Here is a 23,242-nt window from a genome sequence, read left to right as displayed (position 1 = left end):
GTCTCCCATCACAATTAGATTCTCGTCATCTTTTACATATTGTATTAAATCTTCTATCTCCTCATATATTCTTTCGATTTCTTCATCATCCGCTGAACTAGTAGGCATATAGACCTGCACTATTGTGGTGGGCATTGGTTTGGTGTCTATCTTGACGACAATAATTCTTTCACTATGCTGGTCGTAGTAGCTTACCCGCTGCCCTATTTTCTTATTCATTATTAAACAAACTCCTGCTTTTCCCCTGTTTGATTTTGTGTTGATAATTCGGTAGTCACCTGACCAAAAATCTTGTTCTTCCTGCCAACATACTTCACCAACTACATCTAACTTTAGCCTATCCATCTCCCTTTTCAGATTCTCTAACCTACCACAACGATTCAAACTTCTAACATTCCACGCTCCGACTTGCAGAATGTCAGTATCCATCTTCCTGATGATCGCCCCCTCTCGTGTAGTCCCCACCCGGAGATCCGAATGGGGGACTAGTTTACCTCCGGAATATTTTACCCGGGAGGAAGCCATCATTAGTACACCATTCATACAGAGAGAGCTGCATGTCCTCGGGTGGTAGTTACGGCTGTAGTTTCCCGTTGCTTTCAGCCGTGTAGCAGTATCAACACAGCTAAGCCATGTTGAGTATTATTACAAGGCCGTATCAGTCAATCATCTAGACTGCCACCCTTGCAACTACCGAAAGGCTGCTACCCCCCTTTCGATGAACCATTCGTTAGTCTGGTCTCTCAACAGATACCCATCCGATATGGTTGCACCTGCGGCTCGGCTATCTGCATCATTGGGACACGCAAGCCTCCCCACCGCGGCAAGGTCACATGGTTCGCAGAGGAGGATGATAGTGTTATGTTACAAATATGTTGTTCCATGTGCCTCAGCATGTATAATACCAACCACAGCCTATGAAATTAAGCCTAAGCAAGAAAATTATGGTGTTGTTGGTTGGCAAAGTTCAGCTGCCAACTCAAAATCTCTTTTGATACTTCGTATGGGTGTCACTCCCGTGATGCCATCTCTCAGATATCATTTGAACCTTGAGTTACAGAAAAACAAATGAGATGAGTAACGTAAGTGAGACCTGTGGAATATCTCTCTTTCAAAGAAACATTTACTAGGTTGTGTAAAATATCATCTTGGATATGACCTGTTCCAAAGAAATGTTTACTATGTGGAGTAAAATATTATTGTTGAATATTTTATTTTTATTCCTTTTATCTATCTAAATTTGGAAGTGTAACTACTAAATTGTAAATTATTATTATTGCTGAGTTATATTTTGTAATGTTTTGGAAATTTTCATGACATGGACTTTCAGGTCAGGGTGTGTCTGCCCCTGTCGATTCTAGAAGCATGGTTTTACTAATTTTGGAAGATGGAAAGTTCGCGATTAGGGTTAGGTGATGTTCTGGAATATTGTGAAAACATTGTGGCTTGGTAAGGGGTTTTGATTGGTGGATCTGGGTGGCGAGAGGAAAACCTCTGTGGTCTGATTGGTTACTCGGTGATTGCACCAGGGCCAGCCTTGCCTTCTTAAGTGTGTGAGGCAAGATTTCGTGGTCTTTCCGTTTCTCGTCAGTCCAGCGATCAGGCGCACATCGGGGATCCTCCCTCCCAGGATGGGCTGCCTTGCAGTAAGCACTGTTGTTTTAATTTCCACCTTAATGTATATTTAATGTTTGCTTGTACTTTTCACATAGGAGTTTACCCCTACCCGTCCAGACTCGCCACTCAATTATTTAGATGCCTGAGCTTTTCAGCTGGGCCTGCCTGTTTGATTTTGAAGGCATTCCCTTTTCTTTTAGTTTCGTAAACCGTGTAATTAGTAGATTTATTTTATTTCCATCGGGGTTTGCCTCCAGTAACCTTGTATCACTTGATGCACACTCGTTTTCCTCTGCCCCGCATCAGAAGTGTTTTTGGTGTGGGAGCAAGTTGAACTGCCCTCTGCGTCAAGTTTAAGTATTTCTGATTTCCCCTTTGTTTCCATTATGTGGCGCGATTGTCTGAAAGCGTGTTAACTTTCTCTTAATTTTGTATTTGTATCATGTGGTTTCTATTAGCCTTAAACGTTGTATTCTGGAAGTTGCATTATGTTAAGATATCTTTGGTTAGCCTCTTGACCTAGAAAAAAGCCCTTGGCAAATTACATCTACTTTGTGGTTTGGAGATATTGCAACTGGATTTTTGAATTGATGGATTTTGTTCCGAATTTTCTTTGTAATATTTATTTTGGAAAATAATATCACGGATCAAGGGGTCAGCCACCTGGTTGAATAAATGTATTCATCTTAGTACAAACATTCTGAATCCTGAATAATACTTATTGCATCGTAGTGCAATGCATAAAGAACATAACAGAGAAAATCTGGCTCCAAGACTGACTGTTGATGTAAGAGGGCTATTGCAAAGACCATCTTGATAAAGGTGAATATAAAGCTGCATAAGTAAGTTAGATGTCACAGATCTGCAACATTGTCAGATATATATGCAGTGGTTACAAGCAGACGCAAGGTATACTCATGTTGATTTTAGTCACCGTTCAGTTGTAACTGATGCTTATAACTGTTTATAAACCTTATCTCCATCTTTATATGCGCTAGAGAGAAGTCTCCTCCTCAGTCTTTTCCCCTTGTCAGTGTGTGGTGGAGCACCAGTCTGTCAATTGTCCTATTCTCTCTGGCCTGCCACTTGGGTTGCCTTATTGGCAAATTACATCTACTTTGTGGTTTGGAGATATTGCAACTCGATTTTTGAATTGATGGATTTTGTTCCGAATTTTCTTTGTAATATTTATTTTGGAAAATAATATCACTTCCCTAGTTGGAGCTGCAGCTGGTCCACTAATTTCATCAGTATCTTGCCTCTGAGTCTCTTGCCGCCCATCTTCCCCTCGACCATCATTTTGTGCCTTCTCTTCAGGTGATGTGTCTAGAGTATTAGATGTGTATTCCAGCTGGATCTGCTTCAAAAGTCTTTGTTATGATTCCCAGCTCTTTCAGGATCAATGCATGAATGCAGCGTTTGGTCCACGAGACTCTGCGCCAATACACCCATATCTCAAGGCCTCGATTTTGTTTGTATCGGCTTTTTTTCCATGGTCTAGGTCTCAGTGGCATATGTTGCGAGTGGGAAGACAAGGGCATTGATCAGATGGAGTTTGGTGTTCTTTGTTATGGTGCTGTCATTCCAAATCCGACTCAGTTTAGAGGTTCCTGATCTTGCCATAGTTGTTCTTATGTTGCTTTACTTGGAGCTTTCTCTCAAGTTGGAGAAGAGGGATGGCAATAAAAAGGTTTGAAAAATAATTTTGCTGTTGAGATTTTTTTAAATGCCACCAAATTCAATTTTTATCATAATGATACCGTATTTGCTTGCATATTAGACCCCTTTTTTCCCCCACTTTTTTTTTTTTTTTTTTTGCTAGTGGCTTTACGTTGCACCGACACAGATAGGTCTTATGGCGACGATGGGATAGGAAAGGCCTAGGAGTGGAAATGAAGCGGCCATGGCCTTAACAGAAAATCATCTTCAAGGCTGCCGACAGTGGGATTCGAACCCACTATCTCCCGGGTGCAATCTCACAGCCGCATGCCCCTAACCGCACAGCCAACTCGCCCAGTTTTCCCCACTTTATCAGCCAAAAGAAGTAAAGGGGGGTCCAATATGCGATAACCTCAAATTTTGTACAGTGGACAGATGACTTCTAGGCTATAAATTGTATATGCATACATTCTACACTGTTCTTTAACAAACCTATGAATGTATTTGAGTTATACTGGCTATTTTCCTTGGAAGGCAGTATTTTTCAATGTAAAAAGTCAATAAATGGTGAACACGACTTTTAGGCCTACACATAAATATAATCCGTTTTGATTACTCGTATCACATTATTTGTTTCATCTCGTTAATTCCTCTGTTGAGGTCTACGTCAGGAAGAGCACATGGTCGTAAAAACTTGCTACGAAGATTCGTCTTACTTCATACTCGACCCCGTAGAGAAAAGGGATAAGGGTATCATATTATCATGTATGTATGTATGTATGTATGTATGTATGTTGGGTATTCAGCCCGAAGGCTGGTTTGATCCTCTGCAGCTCCGCCAACAGCTGTCATAAATAGCCCACGCATCACTGAAGAGGCGTACTAGGGAAATGAGGAGTGAGGTAGTTTCCCGTTGCTTTCCTCACCGAGCCAGCCACTCTATTACATATCAGTCTGCCAAGCCCACTGAAATGCATGCACCAACCGACCCTATGAGCAATATCTTCATACCATTCATAACAGGGACTGGCTGCATAAGCAATGGTATTACTAGCATCACACATACCTCAGTCACTTTCATATTGTCAAAGCCAAGGATGACACTGAGACAGGTCAATAAAAGTAACAAATTTGATATAGCCCATACCAGAAGACATAGTGCACTGTAAACACTATTATGCAATATTGTTACAAAATAACTCAATGGCAGTCATTTGTCTCTGTCAGTTGAGCAGTATGCCTACCACACAGTAAACCTGTGATCACTGCTTTCATTTTAATTGTCTTGCGCTGCTAACTTTCCTGCTACCGGCGTATCGTCATTCCAAGTGACGTCATTTCCATTGCCATCTCGTCTCGAGGTCCCGTCTCTTTGAACCTTTTAATAATAGTTTTGTTCCCGGCTATAGAGTCCAAACTGTGTGAAGCTATTCCCAAATGGTTTCTGGAGATGGTCTCTGATATTCCCAGCAGGTGTATGTGTGGTAGAAGCCACTCCTGAAAAAAGTCGTGTTGTTGAAAGCATGCCAAATCACCACCTGATAACTAGCATATGTTGCGGTTTGTATTTCCGGATGTAAAACATAGTGACTGGAAGCATTTTTATAACTGCAGCTGTTGAAAGCCAGGCCCTTATTTTTAAGTATATTTCATGTTGGTTCTATACATTTATCACATCAGGATTTACCTAAACATCTGTAAATGAGATAAGAGAGACCTGCATTATTTAGCTTAGGTATGCTATCGCCTGGATAGTGCCAAAAGTTGCACGACGGAAAGAATAAAAATAAATAACAGGAAAGTTTGCCGCATTTATTGTTATCTACAGGTGTGGTGGTAATGCGTTTATTATCATAATGTTTAATTTTGTATGTTCATTTTCTCTTTTTTAATTTTTTATTAACACATACTCCTAGTATGTTTTGTTTGGCATCTCAGAAAATCATTGAAAGTATAAAAATCAATATTATTATTATTTGTTAGGTACATTGGTGAGTAAAACAATTGTGATTGGATTGTTTTGATCACATTTTAAACCTACTTCTCTCCCATAAACCCTGTATTGGCCCCAATTACGAGATATTAAACGATCACTTTGTTAATGATCTGGCCTGCCTATATTAATAGGCCTAGCAACAACCGTGAATATTTCTTAACTAAAGTAAACTGGTTTCCTCATCCCAAGGTAGTGCAGCTCGTTTTTAGACAGGCCCCAGTGGAAGGGAGTTGCCAGTACCATTTTTACTGCAAATCAACCTTCCTGCCATTCGTAAATCTCTGGCAATACGGTACCGGGAATCAAACTCGTGCTCCTGAGAATGGCAGCTAATTGTGCTAACCATTACACTGGCAGACATTGTTAACTACAAAACACAGACATGTGCATGACTGATGCTTACTTGCAATGCGTAGGTCGGACACAAAACTATTCACCTATAGACGTCATCAGAGCTGCAGTAGACCTACATTACGGAGGCGGACATTTCTTAACTATGAAACACAGATGTACCACATGTCATTGACATGTGTTTTCATTGCGTGGGTCGTACAGATGAAACTATTCATAAATTTGTGTGATGTCATCAGACCTGCTTAAGGCTTGTACCAGCTTCGAAGCGGAATTGTTGTTCTCTGACGAATTATGTTTGGGGGTCTTGCATGCGAGATTTCTTTTTTTCATTTTCTTCGTCTCGAAAAGCCAAGGGGGTCTAATACACGAGTAAATACAGAAATTAGTAATAATAGTAGTATGGCTTCAGCCACCATGTGTGGGCATTTTAATTTGATGCCCTCTGGCTGTCTTGCTGCTCATAAGTAATGATATGATTTTTTTGTTTTTTGTTTGTTTTTTTGTTTGTTTTTGTTTTGTTTTGATTTATGTCGCACCAAAACAGATATGTCTTACGGCGACGATGGGATAGGAAAGGCCTAGGAATTAGAAGGAAGTGGCCGTGGCCTTAATTAAGGTACAGTCACGACATTTGCCTGGTGTGAAAATGGGAAACCACGGAAAACCATGTTCAGGGCTGCCGACAGTGGGGCTCGAACCCACTATCTCCCGATTACTGGATACTGGCCGCACTTAAGCGACTGCAGCTATCGAGCTTGGTTATGATCTGTTTTACACTAGGCCTACTAGATGGCAGAGTAAACCAAATCTCTCTTGGGCATCTATGGCAGACTTTCAATTATTTTTGTGGGTAAGCACAAATGTGTTGCCAGGGATCGTTTACACGCCGACATTGTACAGCATGGAGTGTCGAATGGACTTTGTTTTGCCCTCCAAAATCTGACTACTTCTGCCAGGTTTGAACCTGCCGTTTTGGGATCCAGAAGCCGATACTCTACCACTGATCCACAGTGGCAGGTATTCCACTTTTATATATTATTATATTTAGAATGGAAACACATCTTGAAAATATTGTGTTGCCCTCAGCCTGGAATTTAGCAGTGTCAATTAGAAATTGCCTAATTCTACTTCCTCCGAAAACCACCACCACCAAGACATATGGGCACCTGTTGCTTCTCTGGCAATGTACTTGCTCCTCTGTTGTTCTCAGTATATGCTAATGATGTTGGTGTATTGCATTCAAAGAAAAGTACCCTTGTTTGTAAATGATGTCACTTTGTTTTTCATGAGCTAAATATTAACAACATGCACGAAACGTAAACTCCAATCCGGCTGTCTGCTGACAGTTACGATTTGCATATTTTAAAATCTGACATAGATTGTTTTTAAATGTTTAACATTGATATGTAATATCTCTATGTTAATATACAAATTTTCATCAGGTGATATAATCTTTGCTATATGATTTGAAACTTATCTGTGTTACCTTTCAGACTCGAAGAACAGCAGCTTGGTTGGCAGAGAGAATGTCGAAAGATGGTCATGCAGTAGCACTTCTTTCTGGTGACCTCACTGTAGATCAGAGAATTAGTGTGCTGGACAGGTTCCGCGATGGGAAAGAGAAGGTGCTAATAACAACCAATGTGTTGTCACGAGGTATGTAGACTACTGATGAGTTGCTTATAGTAGTGCATTTTATTCTCTCAGTAAGACCTAGGTCTTCCACCTTTCGTCAAATGTGATGTGTGTTGTTTAGTCATCAGCCCAAAGGCTGGTTGGATCCTCAACAGTTCTGCCATGAGCTGTCATAGATGGCCTAGGCATCACTGAAGAGGCGTACTAGGGAAATGAGGAGTGAGGTAGTTTCCCGTTGCTTTCATCACCGAGCCAGAAGTTGCTATTACATATCAGTCTGCAAAGCCCACTGAAATGCATGCACCAACCGACCGATCAATATTTTCACACCATTTATAGCAGGGACTGGCTGCGTAAGGAATGGCATTACTAGCATCGCTCCTACCTCAGTCACTCTCATTTTGTCAAAGCCAAGGATAAGACAGAGACAGATCAATGAAAGTAACAAAATTGCTCTAGCCCATACCAGAAGACTTAGTGCACTGTAAACACGAGGTCCTGCCAGCAAAGGCAATGATGTGATGTGTGTAGTTGCTTATTCTATTCAAGGATTGGCTTTCTAAGTCATCAACGGCACCACCATAGTGGAACAAAAGAATCAACAGGAGTAAAATGTAAACTCTGATACGATATCTGCTGACAGTTACGATTTGCTTAATTTAAATTCTTTTACAGGGAAACCTTATTAGTGCATTCCTCATTAAAACATTTTCATGCTTAACAAGTTATAAATTTGAAGTTCCGATTCTCATCGTATTAAATCTATACAAAAATATCTTACTTATTGCATCATAAATTTTTCGCTATTACCACTAATTTTGGTATGATTTAAAGTCAAGAATTTCATATTTGGTCCGTATTGAATAGAGATTACAAAGCAATGATTAGATTGTTCAAGATCCACCTTATCAATACTTGTTGGTTAAGATTACAACCTCATTTGTTTATGGTACCGGTTTCAACATCCATGGATGTCATCATCAGCCAAGTAGGGTCATTATACAAAGATACATAGTAAAGTTAAAATACATAAAATTGACCCTCATAATTAAAAATGTTTATAACAAGTTAAAACACAAAGCATATTGATGCTAAATATCCAGGTTTAAATACACAAATTGTACAAGTTTGACAACTTGTTAGTCAAAAATAAAAAAAACTGATGCTGAGGAGCCTTGTAGAAAAACAAGTTCTAAACCTTTGACCCTTGAAATTCTTTATAGATTTGAGTCCTTTGTGCGGCATATGCAGAGAACTGTGTGCTGAGTGCAATGCGATAACAGGTTAAAAGAGTAGTTGGTGTTCCTCTGTGAGCGTTAAAAAAGCGGCAGTAAGTCGAATGGTAATTTAATTATATAAACTATCTTCACAAAAAATATGTTATGTCATGTTATATTGGAGCGAGTGGATCTTGTGGCCGGAGCTATGTATTGAAGATGTTTAAAACAAAGGTTCTTGATCCAATGCGGGACCTGTAGTATGGTAAATAAAAAGAGTTATTCTTGGATAGTGGAAATGGGGCAAGAAATTAAATCTTTATGAAGAGACTCACCTCGGTTGGTTTGGTTTGGTTTGGTTTGGGTTGGGTTGGGTTGGGTTGGGTTGGGTTGGGTTGGGTTGGGTTGGGTTGGTTGGTTGGTTGGTTGGTTGGTTGGTTGGTTGGTTGGTTGGTTGGTTGGTTGGTTGGTTGGTTGGTTGGTTGGTTGGTTGGTTGGTTGGTTGGTTGGTTGGTTGGTTGGTTGGTTGGTTGGTTGGTTGGTTGGTTGGTTGGTTGGTTGGTTGGTTGGTTGGTTGGTTGGTTGGTTGGTTGGTTGGTTGGTTGGTTGGTTGGTTGGTTGGTTGGTTGGTTGGTTGGTTGGTTGGTTGGTTGGTTGGTTGGTTGGTTGGTTGGTTGGTTGGTTGGTTGGTTGGTTGGTTGGTTGGTTGGTTGGTTGGTTGGTTGGTTGGTTGGTTGGTTGGTTGGTTGGTTGGTTGGTTGGTTGGTTGGTTGGTTGGTTGGTTGGTTGGTTGGTTGGTTGGTTGGTTGGTTGGTTGGTTGGTTGGTTGGTTGGTTGGTTGGTTGGTTGGTTGGTTGGTTGGTTGGTTGGTTGGTTGGTTGGTTGGTTGGTTGGTTGGTTGGTTGGTTGGTTGGTTGGTTGGTTGGTTGGTTGGTTGGTTGGTTGGTTGGTTGGTTGGTTGGTTGGTTGGTTGGTTGGTTGGTTGGTTGGTTGGTTGGTTGGTTGGTTGGTTGGTTGGTTGGTTGGTTGGTTGGTTGGTTGGTTGGTTGGTTGGTTGGTTGGTTGGTTGGTTGGTTGGTTGGTTGGTTGGTTGGTTGGTTGGTTGGTTGGTTGGTTGGTTGGTTGGTTGGTTGGTTGGTTGGTTGGTTGGTTGGTTGGTTGGTTGGTTGGTTGGTTGGTTGGTTGGTTGGTTGGTTGGTTGGTTGGTTGGTTGGTTGGTTGGTTGGTTGGTTGGTTGGTTGGTTGGTTGGTTGGTTGGTTGGTTGGTTGGTTGGTTGGTTGGTTGGTTGGTTGGTTGGTTGGTTGGTTGGTTGGTTGGTTGGTTGGTTGGTTGGTTGGTTGGTTGGTTGGTTGGTTGGTTGGTTGGTTGGTTGGTTGGTTGGTTGGTTGGTTGGTTGGTTGGTTGGTTGGTTGGTTGGTTGGTTGGTTGGTTGGTTGGTTGGTTGGTTGGTTGGTTGGTTGGTTGGTTGGTTGGTTGGTTGGTTGGTTGGTTGGTTGGTTGGTTGGTTGGTTGGTTGGTTGGTTGGTTGGTTGGTTGGTTGGTTGGTTGGTTGGTTGGTTGGTTGGTTGGTTGGTTGGTTGGTTGGTTGGTTGGTTGGTTGGTTGGTTGGTTGGTTGGTTGGTTGGTTGGTTGGTTGGTTGGTTGGTTGGTTGGTTGGTTGGTTGGTTGGTTGGTTGGTTGGTTGGTTGGTTGGTTGGTTGGTTGGTTGGTTGGTTGGTTGGTTGGTTGGTTGGTTGGTTGGTTGGTTGGTTGGTTGGTTGGTTGGTTGGTTGGTTGGTTGGTTGGTTGGTTGGTTGGTTGGTTGGTTGGTTGGTTGGTTGGTTGGTTGGTTGGTTGGTTGGTTGGTTGGTTGGTTGGTTGGTTGGTTGGTTGGTTGGTTGGTTGGTTGGTTGGTTGGTTGGTTGGTTGGTTGGTTGGTTGGTTGGTTGGTTGGTTGGTTGGTTGGTTGGTTGGTTGGTTGGTTGGTTGGTTGGTTGGTTGGTTGGTTGGTTGGTTGGTTGGTTGGTTGGTTGGTTGGTTGGTTGGTTGGTTGGTTGGTTGGTTGGTTGGTTGGTTGGTTGGTTGGTTGGTTGGTTGGTTGGTTGGTTGGTTGGTTGGTTGGTTGGTTGGTTGGTTGGTTGGTTGGTTGGTTGGTTGGTTCAGAGTTGAAGAGGAACTGGCTTGGAAGTCGCTTCGACTGGCCAAGGAAGGAATTGGAGAGGGAAGGAGTGTGTTAGGGAGGGGGAGGGGCAACAGAAAGGGCGGGATCAGATGGTTTTAGGGGCTGGAGGGGATATCGTTTCAAAGTGGCTCAGATGGCAGCGCGTTGGTCTCTTACCGCTGGATACCGTGGTTCAAATCCCGGGCACTCCGTGTGAAATTTGTGCTGGACAATGCAGAGGTGGGACAGGTTTTTCTCCGGGTACTCCGGTTTTCCCTGTTATCGTTCATTCCAGCAACACTCCCCATTATCATTTCATAGCATTTATCAGTCATTAATAAATCACCTTGGGAGTGGCGACCCCATTGTAATAATAGCCTATATATGGTCCATTCATTACATCCCTGACCCGGTCAAAGGCTGGAGAACAGGTTGTAGGTTTTTCATTTTGGGGGAAAAAAGTGCGGGTGGTATTCGGGATTATACGGTACTTATTTGAACCTACATTAAAACTACATCTGGTCATTTGAACAGGGTTAAAAAATGTTTTTTCCCCAGCACCTTTTCCACTAAGATGTATGATTTTCTAGTTGTCTACTGATAAAAAGTTTTCGAAAATTAATTTTTCTTTGTAACTGTTCAATTTTTTTTTTACAAGGATGTTCTCTTCGTTAACTCTTTCCAAGGCAAATGTTGTTTATTTAAATTTTATAAAAGTGTCTCTTGAATTCAGTTAATGCAGGATCACTGAAACTGATTGCTACATTTTATTATTAAAAGAGCCTCCCCGAAAACTGAAATGAAATAAAATGGGGATTGCTTTTAATAGCGTTTTAAATCTGCACAAGGAAATCTAGTGTTTAAAAGAGTGGTTTCATACCTTGTTGTTGACGACAAATCTACTGTGTCCTTAAGAGGAGCGACGGCTAATGCAGCCTTCTGTCTTGTGAAGTAATGATGTGTGTGTTCCGAAGCTTGCTCCACCTTCGAGGGAGGCAAGGCTGTGGAGTGGGGAGGAGGCGTGTTGCTTATGGACACGGTTTCAGCTTTAGAAGATGGGGTAGGGGGAATAGGTATACTGGAGGACGGAAATTCAATCATTTTCTTTCTTTTATTGTCAGTATTATTTTTAAATTAGTTATCAGCAAAGTAATCAGTATAATAACTTGAATGATATAATTGATAATAGTAACTCTATACGAAGACATATTATTACATCTGGAAGCATTGGGCATTAAAATTTCTCTGTCTCTTCCTCTTTCTCGTCGTCTGTTAGGGTGGGCGGGACGAATTTTGCTTTCATTTTCCATTCCCTAAATCGTCGCATAAAATCTTATGTCACACGTCAAGATTCAAATTAAGCTACTCTGATATTGCACGCACAGTTACACGATGGTCTTCTTGCAATAACTGCCTTACACGCTCCACATTTACATCGGAATGTGCTGTAGACGGGTGGCCAGTTCTAGGATCATCTTGCACTGAATCTATGCCTTCCCGAAACCTTTTGTGCCACTCAAACACACGACTTCTTGACAGTGCATCGCCTCCATATGCTTTTGTAATCATTGTCCACGTTTCAGTAGGGGTTTTCCCAAGCTTAACGCAAAACTTATAATAGTCACTCTTTGTTCACAATCAGCGTGCATTGTGTCACCGTCACTAAACCAAACAGAGTGTTGCTAAGTATAGCGCTGCCACCTAGTGTGTGTGCGTGAAAACATGGCCAAGGCCGTCTCAGAATGTACACATACCAGGTAACATCAAACAAACATTTGTTATTTTGTTCACATTGCAACCTCAGAAATACAATACTTGTCCAGAACTTTTCTGACAAAGGTTGTACAATACTCTGGTGGAGTATTCAGCGTTTTTAACCCCAAAATTATCTCAGACAGTCACATTTCATTGATAATTGTGCTTTTTATGGAATTGCTCAAAACATTCACGAGGATGTAATCCAGGCTTTCTTGTACATGCATGACAGAAAAATAGTATCCCGTTGTCGTCCGTTCACTTCTTGGCCACTAAAAGCTGTCGATGACAATAAATGAAGTGTGAATGAATGTTTAGACCATTTAGGAGCGTAAATGTCTGAATGTTTACATAGGCAGACCAGTTAGTTTTGCATTCAATTTCCATCAGTAATCCGTCGGTCGTGAATTACTGAAAAGAATCAAGTTCACTCTTAGGTTTAGTCCCATGGTGTGGTTTGTAACTGGACGTATCTGTGAATGGGATTCATTTGAAATCAAAGCCCGAGTCACGGTAATCCTTCTAGTCGTCGGTAGGGGTACCAGCACTGTCATTTCATATATTTTTTCGTTATCGGGGCCTTCATCTCTGAATTCACTAACACAGTCTAATTCTGCAATAACTTCATCACCACTTAATTAAAAATTGCTCCCACTATCACTGAAATCGACATCACTTTTGTCTGAAAGTCCCCTCATTGCTGATCATGCTCCTCGAACGACGCCATGATGCTAAGCAACGTCTATTTACAAATTTGCATGGTCTTCAAAGAACTCTACACAAAGACTGAGTTCAAAGAGATTATAACAATATAGGGCTTCAAATTGTCATCAAAAGATGGCAGTAGCTTACTGTATCTGTGATTCATGTGTGTTTAACCTGACAAAGGAGTTATTCAGAAAACAAAACTGTGTCAGACATAGGATCTGTATGTGATAATTTCGTTGTCGGGCAAGGCCCGCCACATGAGTAACAGAGTTAATACATCTAATAATTTTTTGGTTACATATTTTTCTTTGCATAAAAAGCACACCCTAAATTTTTTTTGTTAAAATTGGGGGGGAAGTGAATCTGTGATATGGATAAAGGCAGTAATGCTCCTAAAGAGAACTAGACTATCTATCAAGATAGCATGATGAGAAAAAGAAAACAGATCCTGGTGCCGGCCACGCGGTGTAGGGGTAGTGTGCTTGCCTCTTACCTGTAGGCTCTGGGTTCGATACCCGGCCAGGTCAGGGATTTTTACCTGCATCTAAGGGCTGGTTCGAGGTGCACTCAGCCTACATTATTACAGTTGAGGGGCTATTGACGGTGGGATGGCGGCCCCGATCCAGAAAGCCAAGAATAGCGGCCAAGAGGATTCGTCATGCTGACCACAGGACACCTCGTGGTACATGGAAATGTGGGCAGAAAAGTGCCAAAAATACAGTATCAGCATTGTTAAAAAAGACATACCTATCACAACAGTATATAAGTCAGAAAAATTCCACTTTTGACGGGGAAGAGGAAGACCAACATTGAACTCAATCACAGACATGTTAACCTCAACTCGGTATTATTGATGTGCTCGGTGTAACCTGCCCTGTGTATTTTTTCAGCAGATTGTTGTTACATGGCAGGATAGGCAGAAAAGTTAGTAATATCAGTAATATCATTCGTGTTACAAAAAGTAAAATAAAGGAGTTTTAACCCTTACCACTCGTTTGTTGGGTGAGGCCCGACATTGCGATATTCCCGTTCTGGTCGCACGTCGGGGGAGACCAGGCATGACATTTTATCGCCCCCCGCTCGTCTGCCTTCTCTTAGCCGACAAATTACACGATGATATACTGTACTGCCATCTTTTGGTTCTGCGTGGAACTTTGTAGAATTCAGATACTATTTGACAGTCAAAAATCTATTATTTAGATGGTAGTGTAGCCGTCAGCTGTCCACTTATGCACACGAAAGCTCTAGCAATAGTAAACAAACATGGTTGACATGTGTCATATATATGTTGTATATGTCAGGCAACACATGAAACCACAGTATTTTCGCACCTCTGCTCCTAATGAATACATCTAATAGCATTTCACGATGCCTAAAAGCAAACTGATGATCGTTGGTTTGTGTACCGTAAACCAACATGTACCTGATGCTGACGGCTGGCACAATTATAAATCAACAGATCTAGATTTCAAGAAATCGCCGTTTACAGTGGTTTCAGCCTACTAACTACCGCAAGGTATGAAACCAGAGACTGATTAGAGTTTTCAATTGCTTTTTAGCGATAATTTGTACGGTGAAATTATTAACAAAACCAATCGGTATGCGATAACGATGATAATAATAATAATAAAAATGCAAAAAATTTGTCTTAAATTCCACATATTGCTTTTATTTGCTGCAGTGTAGCTTGCTGTAAACGTGTATAGGCTAACTTCATCATTCAAAAGCAAGTGCTATCTCCAAAATCGTGAAAGATGAATACAGGTCATATAAGATAAAAATTTACATTTAAAATACGAGTAGTAGAGGCAACACAAAGAACTTTAATTCGAGGGGTAATGGGTTAATTAATTAATTTTAATGTTAGAGAAATTTTTAACAATTTTTACATTAACTGCAAGGTCATTTACCTGGTTGGAATTTGAGTGTTTTGTTCATATGTTTGCACCTAAAATTAAAACATATGAAAGAAAGGAATATTTACGAATTACACATCATGCTAGTGACATTGTGAAAGATTTTACATTAATGTCACGGTCAGTTACGTCATTTACTTCACTAGAACTGCACTGATTTGTCTCAGAGATGGAGGAGGATAGGTTACCTAGGAGAATAATGGACTCTGTTATGGAGGGTAAGAGAAATAGAGGTAGACCAAGACGACGATGGTTAGACTCAGTTCTAACGATTTAAAGATAAGAGGTATAGAACTAAATTAGGCCACAACACTAGTTGCAAATCAAGGGTTGTGGCAACGTTTAGTAAATTCACAGAGGCTTGCAGACTGAACACTGAAAGGCATAACAGTCTATAATGATAAAGTATGTATGTATGTATGTATGTATAATTTTCGAAAAGTAAGGGGTTGCGATACTTTTCCGTTTTGAGAAGTACATACTGTTTTTTGGCTTATGAACTATCTCCTGCAGCATTAGAATTCCAGTTGAATCGGTCATTTTTAAAAGGGCGAAAGTCAAGAAATGTAAATTTGTAGAAAATAGAAAAAAGTACTTCAAGGGGAACCTACCCATAAAGATACCATTTTGAAAGTATAATTAGTTACGTTTAATGAATATTTATTATTTTGAATGTAATTGGCTACTGAACATAATACACTATAGTATTTTTATAGGTTTCAGTAATGGAAAATACCACACTTTAAAAAAAAGAGCAGGATGAAATCAGCCCCTTTAAAAAGATTACCTTAAGGACAGGGATAAACTTAATGATTTAACAATAATACAACATTCTATTACACTGGAAGTTTTTCTGAATCACATACAAAGAGCAAAATGTTAATGAAACCCAAAATGTTGTTTACATTATAAAATAATACATTAACTAATTCACTACCTTTCAATCACTATCTACACCATTATTCTCAGTAGGCCAGTTGAAAATTTCCTCATAAAATTCTATATGTTCATGTGGCATATACTGCTTCATCTTTTTCAAGTCTTGCATTTTGTTAACTTCAATTGGGACGTTTCCTGAAGGGTATGCTAATGCCAATGGTGAAGGGACAGGTCCTCTCCTAGATGCCAAAAAGAATGTGTGTTTTATTAATCCATTAATTTCACTGGATCTTTTGATATATCCAACTCTATCATGTGAGTACACAAGGTGGAACAGGGTACTGATTGCAAAATTTATTCTTTCAGTTCTAGGCTTGCTCCTTGTTTCTTCAGAATATAATATTTTGCCTACCAATTCTTGAAGTCCAGGATTTGGGATGCTTCAATTTCTGTTACTGTGAAATTGCCTACTTTAACAGTACATTGTACAATGTGTTCTACAATCTGATGGATTGTGAAAATTCTGTCATATCGACGAAGCCTTCTTGAGATGATTTCAAAATCTCTGTCACAGGGCATAAAACTGTGCCCTTGCATGGCATAATATTGCTGATTTTTTTGGAAACGGCCAGAATCTGTCAGTGATAGTAAAAATCTGCATAGTGGCTGGTTCTTGTTCTGTCCTGCACAGTTATCACAGAACAGTCTAAGCTCTGTGATGTTTTTGAGCACTGAGTTTAGGTAGTGAAACAAAAAGGAACATACTTTGTTAGGACCCTTTTTACCGTTTCCTTTGTGGTAAACATAATATGAACTGGTTCCTTTTCTTATATCATGAATGCAAAAAAACGTTCACTGTAAGTAAGTTTTCTGAAATAAAATAGTTCCTGAACTGGCACTTTTGACATACTAATGTTCTGCATGTAATCAAATGACAATGCCAATACCTCCATCTCCTTTTTTGCTACATCTGATGCTTCATACTTGAGAGCAGAGTAAAAAATTTTACTTAGACACTGATGTACCATCAACTCTGCAGCCGCTGTGCATTTTGCTACATCATTAAGATATGGCGATCTGAGTTTCAATTTGAGCTCTTCACAGGTACAGCAGGTATCTACCTGAGAAGTTTTTTTGTTTTTTGAAGAAATTCCAGTAAAAGTCATAACTTTCTTTACATTCTGGATACTTCTCTAAGAACAATGTCTACATTTTTTCACATCTAATTCTGCACTAAGGTAATACAACTTTTCAGAAATATAATGGCTCTCCTTTAAGGAGAATGACTGAATCTTGAATAGATGAGTAAAGACTGTGTGTAATTCCCCTACCTCTCTTGTCTTCTGGGGTTTTACCACACTGCTTAAGCAGCCTTATTCTTTGAACTCATTTTTCACTAATATAAAAAACTGTGAGGAAACCTGTCATGTAAACCTCTTGACGAAGTAAACCGATCAGTACATGATACAAAAAAGTAGCAGAATGTAGTCCCAAAGGGTTATCCTGTTTTCTTGGTAGCTTCTGCTTGACCTCTGACATTCTTGATAGGAATATTCTAAAAATTTGTGAAAATATCTAAGCAGTTTTCTTCTCCAATTACCTCCAAACATTTCTTCTTACATCTGCAAAAATAAATAAAATTGCTTTCAGAATAAGAAATGGATTACGTTATTTTGAGGTTATGTATGTGGTAGGTCAATAGATTATATCATTTATTTCTATTATTCGTGATATGGTAATGCATTTCTGTATAATGGGACTGACATAGATGGTACATGCTATAAAACGTACTTAAGTCGTGCTTACCTGCAAGAGAATTCAGGTTTTTTAGCCTCAATTGACTTGCCTCTGTGATTGACATAGGTTACTCCCTTCAGTCGAGCTGCTTTTATTTTGTTATTTTTTGTACCTGGAAGGATCTCTTCCTCGTTATAGTTTCATCTTCAGTATCACCTTCTACACTGCTATCATCTGACATTTTACAGGTAATTAAGTCTTTAATTTGCACAATAATATATTAGTAGATTTCATTCCACAAGGCAGCAACAATCAGGGTTGTTTTTTGCCCACTCTGGCACTCTTCATCTGTTTCCATGTCAACTGTCCATTTTCAAAAAGGCGTATGTCAGTGACATCCGACCATTTAAAAACAATTACATATTTCATTCTTCCGTTACCAACGAAGCAGGAGCATTACAGACGTCCTTTTAAACACGAATGATAGGCCTACCTCTGTACTATCTACAGTGTTACAAACATGAAAATGCTAAAAACCCTGACTTACGCCCTTTTAAAAAAGACTGATTCAATTAGAGTTTTTATCTCAGTTGGATTTGTATCCACCCAATCTCTCGCTCGTGACTGTGGTTTCAAGTTCGGATGGTCTTCTAAAAACTGTTTAGCGTACACATTGGTCTGTTCAGCAATAAGTTGAAACATATCGCCTATGAAATGTTCAAAATTTTCCAAACATTGGATTCATCGTCGAAGTCCACATTTACACCACTAGCACCAGAAAATACGAATTTCTGACGTGAACACCACGCGGCGAGAAAGGCTGAAACATGTCTAGCACTTCGCCTTCATCCGATTCATTATGTTGTTCATCTTGTTCTCCATTCTCATTCTCTGAACCACTTTCACTATCAGACTCACCTTCATCTGTATCAAACCACTCATCTTTAGATTTCTGAGAAGATAAATCATCACAATCATTCTCTAAGTGTTGAATAATCTCGTCTTCTTCGAGCATTTCGAACTTACACTTTGAACTAGATGCTGCCATGTTTGGCCTACTGCGGACAAGTAGCACTGCACAGTTTTAAAATAAAAACAAATAAGCTCCAAGAAGCGTGGCTTGTGGTATTTGCTGCCATCGTGTGGGAAAAACATCAATTAAGACGACAATAGACGATGCGGCAAAGTAGCTTGTCATACCCAGGAGATATTTGCGGTAAGAGATGAGTACATATATATTCGTTTACTTGATTTAAGAACTGGAAAAGATCCAAAGAAAAGCAACATGATTTTTTCTGGGTGATTTCTGTCAAAAAAGTAGGGTTACAATAATGTTGCAAATTTTGGACTAGGAAGTCTTGGGTGTGAGGAGATAAACAGCTGAACTGAGCAGGATGTTCCAAGCCATCAGTGGAGAGATGGCTTTGCCTATTGATGTCTGATTAATTTCCATCTTCTTTGCTATGTTATAAGAAAAGACTAGGTAAACAACCAATAAGGAACCTGCCATGTGGGCAACAGCCTAAATGCAGTTCAGTGGTGGTTGATTGTAATTGATTGATGAATGGAATAAAATAGAATAGAATAAAGCTGGAAAACGAAAAAATTTAGAGAGAGAACTGCTTAACTTGTCAACATCATGAAAGCATACAGACACATCATTTAGTAGAACACAAATATATGGATGTGCCTGTTTTGATTGTCCCTTCTCTCCAGTTATGTAATGTAAGCTACTTGGGTCTGTTTTTGTGCCCTACACTATAGGGAGAGAAAATCACTCACCCTCCTTTTCTGGTATTTCCCAAAATATGTTAGTCATTTTTCTCTCTTGCTTGGGAGATACAGTGAAGCCTGCCTAAACGGCCTCTTTCACTTGGCGGAAATCTCAGTAAATGGCCATTTTCCTCTGCTGAATTTCTGCATCAAGCTGTGAAATAAGTGGTTCTTTTACCACCTAGACTTATGAACATGCTTGCACATCTTGGTAGAATGAGTATGTCATATACCGGGCGAGTTGGCTGTGCGCCTAGAGACGCGCGGCTGTGAGCTTGCATCCGGGAGATAGTAGGTTCGAATCCCACTATCGGCAGCCCTGAGAATGGTTTTCCGTGGTTTCCCATTTTCACACCAAGCAAATGCTGGGGCTGTACCTTAATTAAGGCCATGGCCGCTTCCTTCCAACTCCTAAGCCTTTCCTATCCCATCGTTGCCATAACTCCTATTTGTGTCGGTGCGACGTAAAGCCCCTAGCAAAAAAAAAAAAAAAGAGAGAGTAAGTCATGATAGTTTCGAAACATAAAATAAAGGTATATTAAAAAAATGGCTCCATAAAAGATTAGTGTACATGGATGAAAGAATTGGTCAATACAAGTAACTATCGAGTGCGAGAAGTTGTTATGGGAAGAATTTGGAAATAATCTGGAATTGCTTGGTCAGGCTGCAGGGTAATATTTCTGGACTGTAATTCAGAATGGTAGAACGTTTGAGAAAGGGAAAACTCCTTTTAGATCCTAGGGAATCGCTGAACAGAAGAAAGGGATATTTTGAAAATATTCTCAAATTAAAAGGAAATCTCTCTTGAAGCCTCACACCATGTTCATTTGTAGGAGAACAGTGATGACAATGAGGTTACACTCTGATTGGAGAAAAGCAGTAAATGCACTTATGTATAATACCATATTTACGCAAGGAATGCCTGCATAACTTTAAAAAAAATTGAGGCGAGAAATTGGGGTGTGGGTTTTATATGCGTCAGGGTTGGCAACACACTTCTGGTTCACGTAGTTTTTAATGTTGGGTGTACATTTATACTTCGTGTAACTGCAGATGGAAGGAAACTGCCCCCATATGTCATACTTAAATGGAAAACAATTCAGACTTTTAATTCAAAACAGCCTTTACATTTTTAAAAATTGGTATTTTACAGAGTAATTTTAATTCAAATGTTTTCGGCGTCACGATAGAACGTGTCTTCCCGACGGTGCGCGGGTATCTTTTCACACTTTCACTCAGTTTGTTAAGTCTACAGTGTGTTTCGTAGTTGCTTAGTTTGAGTAAAATAATAATTCATTTGTATTCAGTATTTTAAAGAATGCCACAATATCACGTAGCAAGCAGTGTGCGGAGATGCTGAATCTGCGAGCGTTGGCGATAATGCTTGGCTCATAATTATAATCAATTCGTACGCACCGAACAATATTGTCAATGCCGATGAAACACTATCTTTTTTTTCTTTTTAATGCCAAGATTGAACAGACTTATGGTATCAAAGGAGATGTGGTCACTGTACTGTATTGCAATGCAGACGGAAGTCAAAGACTTCCTCCCTTCGTCATGGGAAATTTTGATAAGCCATGATGTTTTCGTATAAGGCATCTAATAATGCAAACAGTACAGTAATCCAAAAAATAAGCCACTTGCTCAAAGGAGCCAGCATAATTTGTGCTCTTCTTTGATTTTCTTCTTCATTGTATGAGGTTATGTTTGCCAGTGATTTATCCAAGTGCACTACTTGATTACTTTAAATGCACCATGTTGGATATATTTTGGAAATAATATTTTCCATGGCATTTGAAAGGTTTAATTGCATGCAATAACGGGTCTTAGAATATTTTGTGACGTGGCAAGGGTTGGCATTTCTGAATTACGAGCTGGCAGTTAATTCGAAATCGCGTAATTCTAAATCACATTTTTGCGTCCCTATGACTTCAAATTAATGAGTTTTTACTGTATTGCAAAACTAATAAACAAGTTTGGTTGTGCGTCTGTTTCAAATGTTTACATTGCATGAAAAGACTTATCCTCCACTGGTCGTGTTACTCTCCGAGTAAAAATAGACCGCGTGTGAGAAGTGTTTTACACGTGGAGTGAGGATTTAAGTGATGCAAGAGACAAAGAGTCTTTCGATCTACAGCGAATCGAGCCTATTGCAAGTTCAGATTAATGAAATTCTTGTCACGTAAGAAGGCCTACTTGCTCATTTTCATGGAGAATATATTTTATAGCAGTGATAATGCATTTTTATTATCTCAAATATGTTCAGACAAAGTAGCTATATCCGTCATGTTCATATTTGTTAAAAGACCACGTGGAACTCGAGGAGTTATATGAAATGTTTGTTTATGCCTATGTTACTCTTTCGATGGAAGGAATTTTAGTTCATTTCATTTTTTACAAAATGATCCTTCCTAAAATTAGGGTGGGGGGGATTATTCGGCGACAGGGATATTTCGCGTAAATATCGTATAAGGAAGCAGATGGGAAGGAATGCAACAACTATTAAGGCATTTCTTTGGTCAGTGGTCACTGATATTTTAGAAGGAATAACTTGGGTGAAAACCTGTGCAGTTTCAGACAGTGCAGGAGCTGCCAGGACTAGATTTTCAGTATGCATCAAGTATTTAAATCGTGCTATGAGAGAAATAAATAATTTGTTAGCACCAAATGGGGCCATTTCAAACACAGAGGTGGTTTCGGACAGTATGATAGATTTTCCTTTTTTGTTCCATAGCAACGAGTCTCTGCTGCTTTGCTCTTCTGCGCGTGTTTTAGTTTGACCTTGAGGTTATGTTTCCCGCGTTCCACATTTTTTATTACGAGTCGGCTTCATACTTCGGAAAATTTCCAGTAGTGGTGGTGTTGAAATTTCATGCATTATCAATAAGATGATACTTTTGATTGTTGCGACTGGAAGGAATGCATTATAACTATGGTTCTTAGTGAGATCAGCTGACTGAAGTGTTTATAAACGATTGCTGTGGAATTTTGGTGTGTTTTAATGAAAAGTAGTGTTTTATGCACATTTTATTGGAAATTGAAATCAGTCTGGGTGATTTCGGAAATGCCTTGAAATTGTCAGAGGCTGAAAGGAGCTACTTCAAGGTGTAATTACAAACCAAAACTATTAGAAAAAGCCATACATGATGTTAAAAGTGGCAAGTTGTCTTATAGGAAAGCATTTGATTTGTATGGTATACCTTGGTCCACCCTACAAAATAGAGTGCAGAAAGAACATCCAAAAAAGAAATGAAGTGGACAACCAGTGCTAAATGAGGAAGAAGGAAATGCTCAAGGAAGCTCGTTACCCCCAACACAACCTGCTACTTCCTGCCACCGCAAATGTAATGTCCTAGGGCGGAAGTCGATGTTAGGCCGTGACTTCCGTCAAGATGAAAGCAGTGCAGAAACAAGTTACAGTGCTGGCAGCAGCAGTGAAAATGAATGCGATGAAACACATAATGAAGGTAATGGCCAAGGTAACGACGTTCTGGTGTTGCAAGAAGAGACTCTCCTTGTTGCAGGTTATAAATATGAGTTGAGGAACAAAGAGCATACGAGGCAGTATGTTAGCATCCATCCATCCATTATCTAAAGGCTAAGCCTTGTCGCTGCAGCCACATCCCACGGTCTTCAGCAGTCCTTTTCATCGTGACATAGGAAGCAAAACCCAGCTGAGTGATTATGTTCCTAATGTATGAGAGACGTGATCTTCCTCTCGACTTCCTCCATAGGACCTTTCCTTTGAAGACATTCTGGAGAAAGGTATGTCGTAGGACGTGACCACGAAATTTAGCTTTCCACAGCTCTATTGAATAAATGAAGGTCTGTTTCTCATTAACATAATTCAAG

At 39.8% G+C, this 23,242-nt stretch overlaps 1 protein-coding gene across 1 annotated transcript in view; it reads left to right on the top strand.

The window, feature by feature from the left end:
- Positions 1–23,242, top strand: part of Dbp80 (putative ATP-dependent RNA helicase Dbp80) — a 152,565-nt gene that overhangs the window by 106,920 nt on the left and 22,403 nt on the right. The window contains exon 8 of the mRNA XM_067150554.2: positions 7,120–7,282. Within this exon, the coding sequence (XP_067006655.1) occupies positions 7,120–7,282 (163 nt within the window). The remainder of the gene's footprint in view (positions 1–7,119; positions 7,283–23,242) is intronic.

Source organism: Anabrus simplex, chromosome 6, assembly GCF_040414725.1.
Source record: "Anabrus simplex isolate iqAnaSimp1 chromosome 6, ASM4041472v1, whole genome shotgun sequence".
Classification (NCBI taxonomy): Eukaryota; Metazoa; Arthropoda; class Insecta; order Orthoptera; family Tettigoniidae; genus Anabrus; species Anabrus simplex.
The sequence above is the reverse complement of the archived record's forward strand: the minus strand, read 5'-3'. Positions and strand labels throughout refer to the sequence as shown.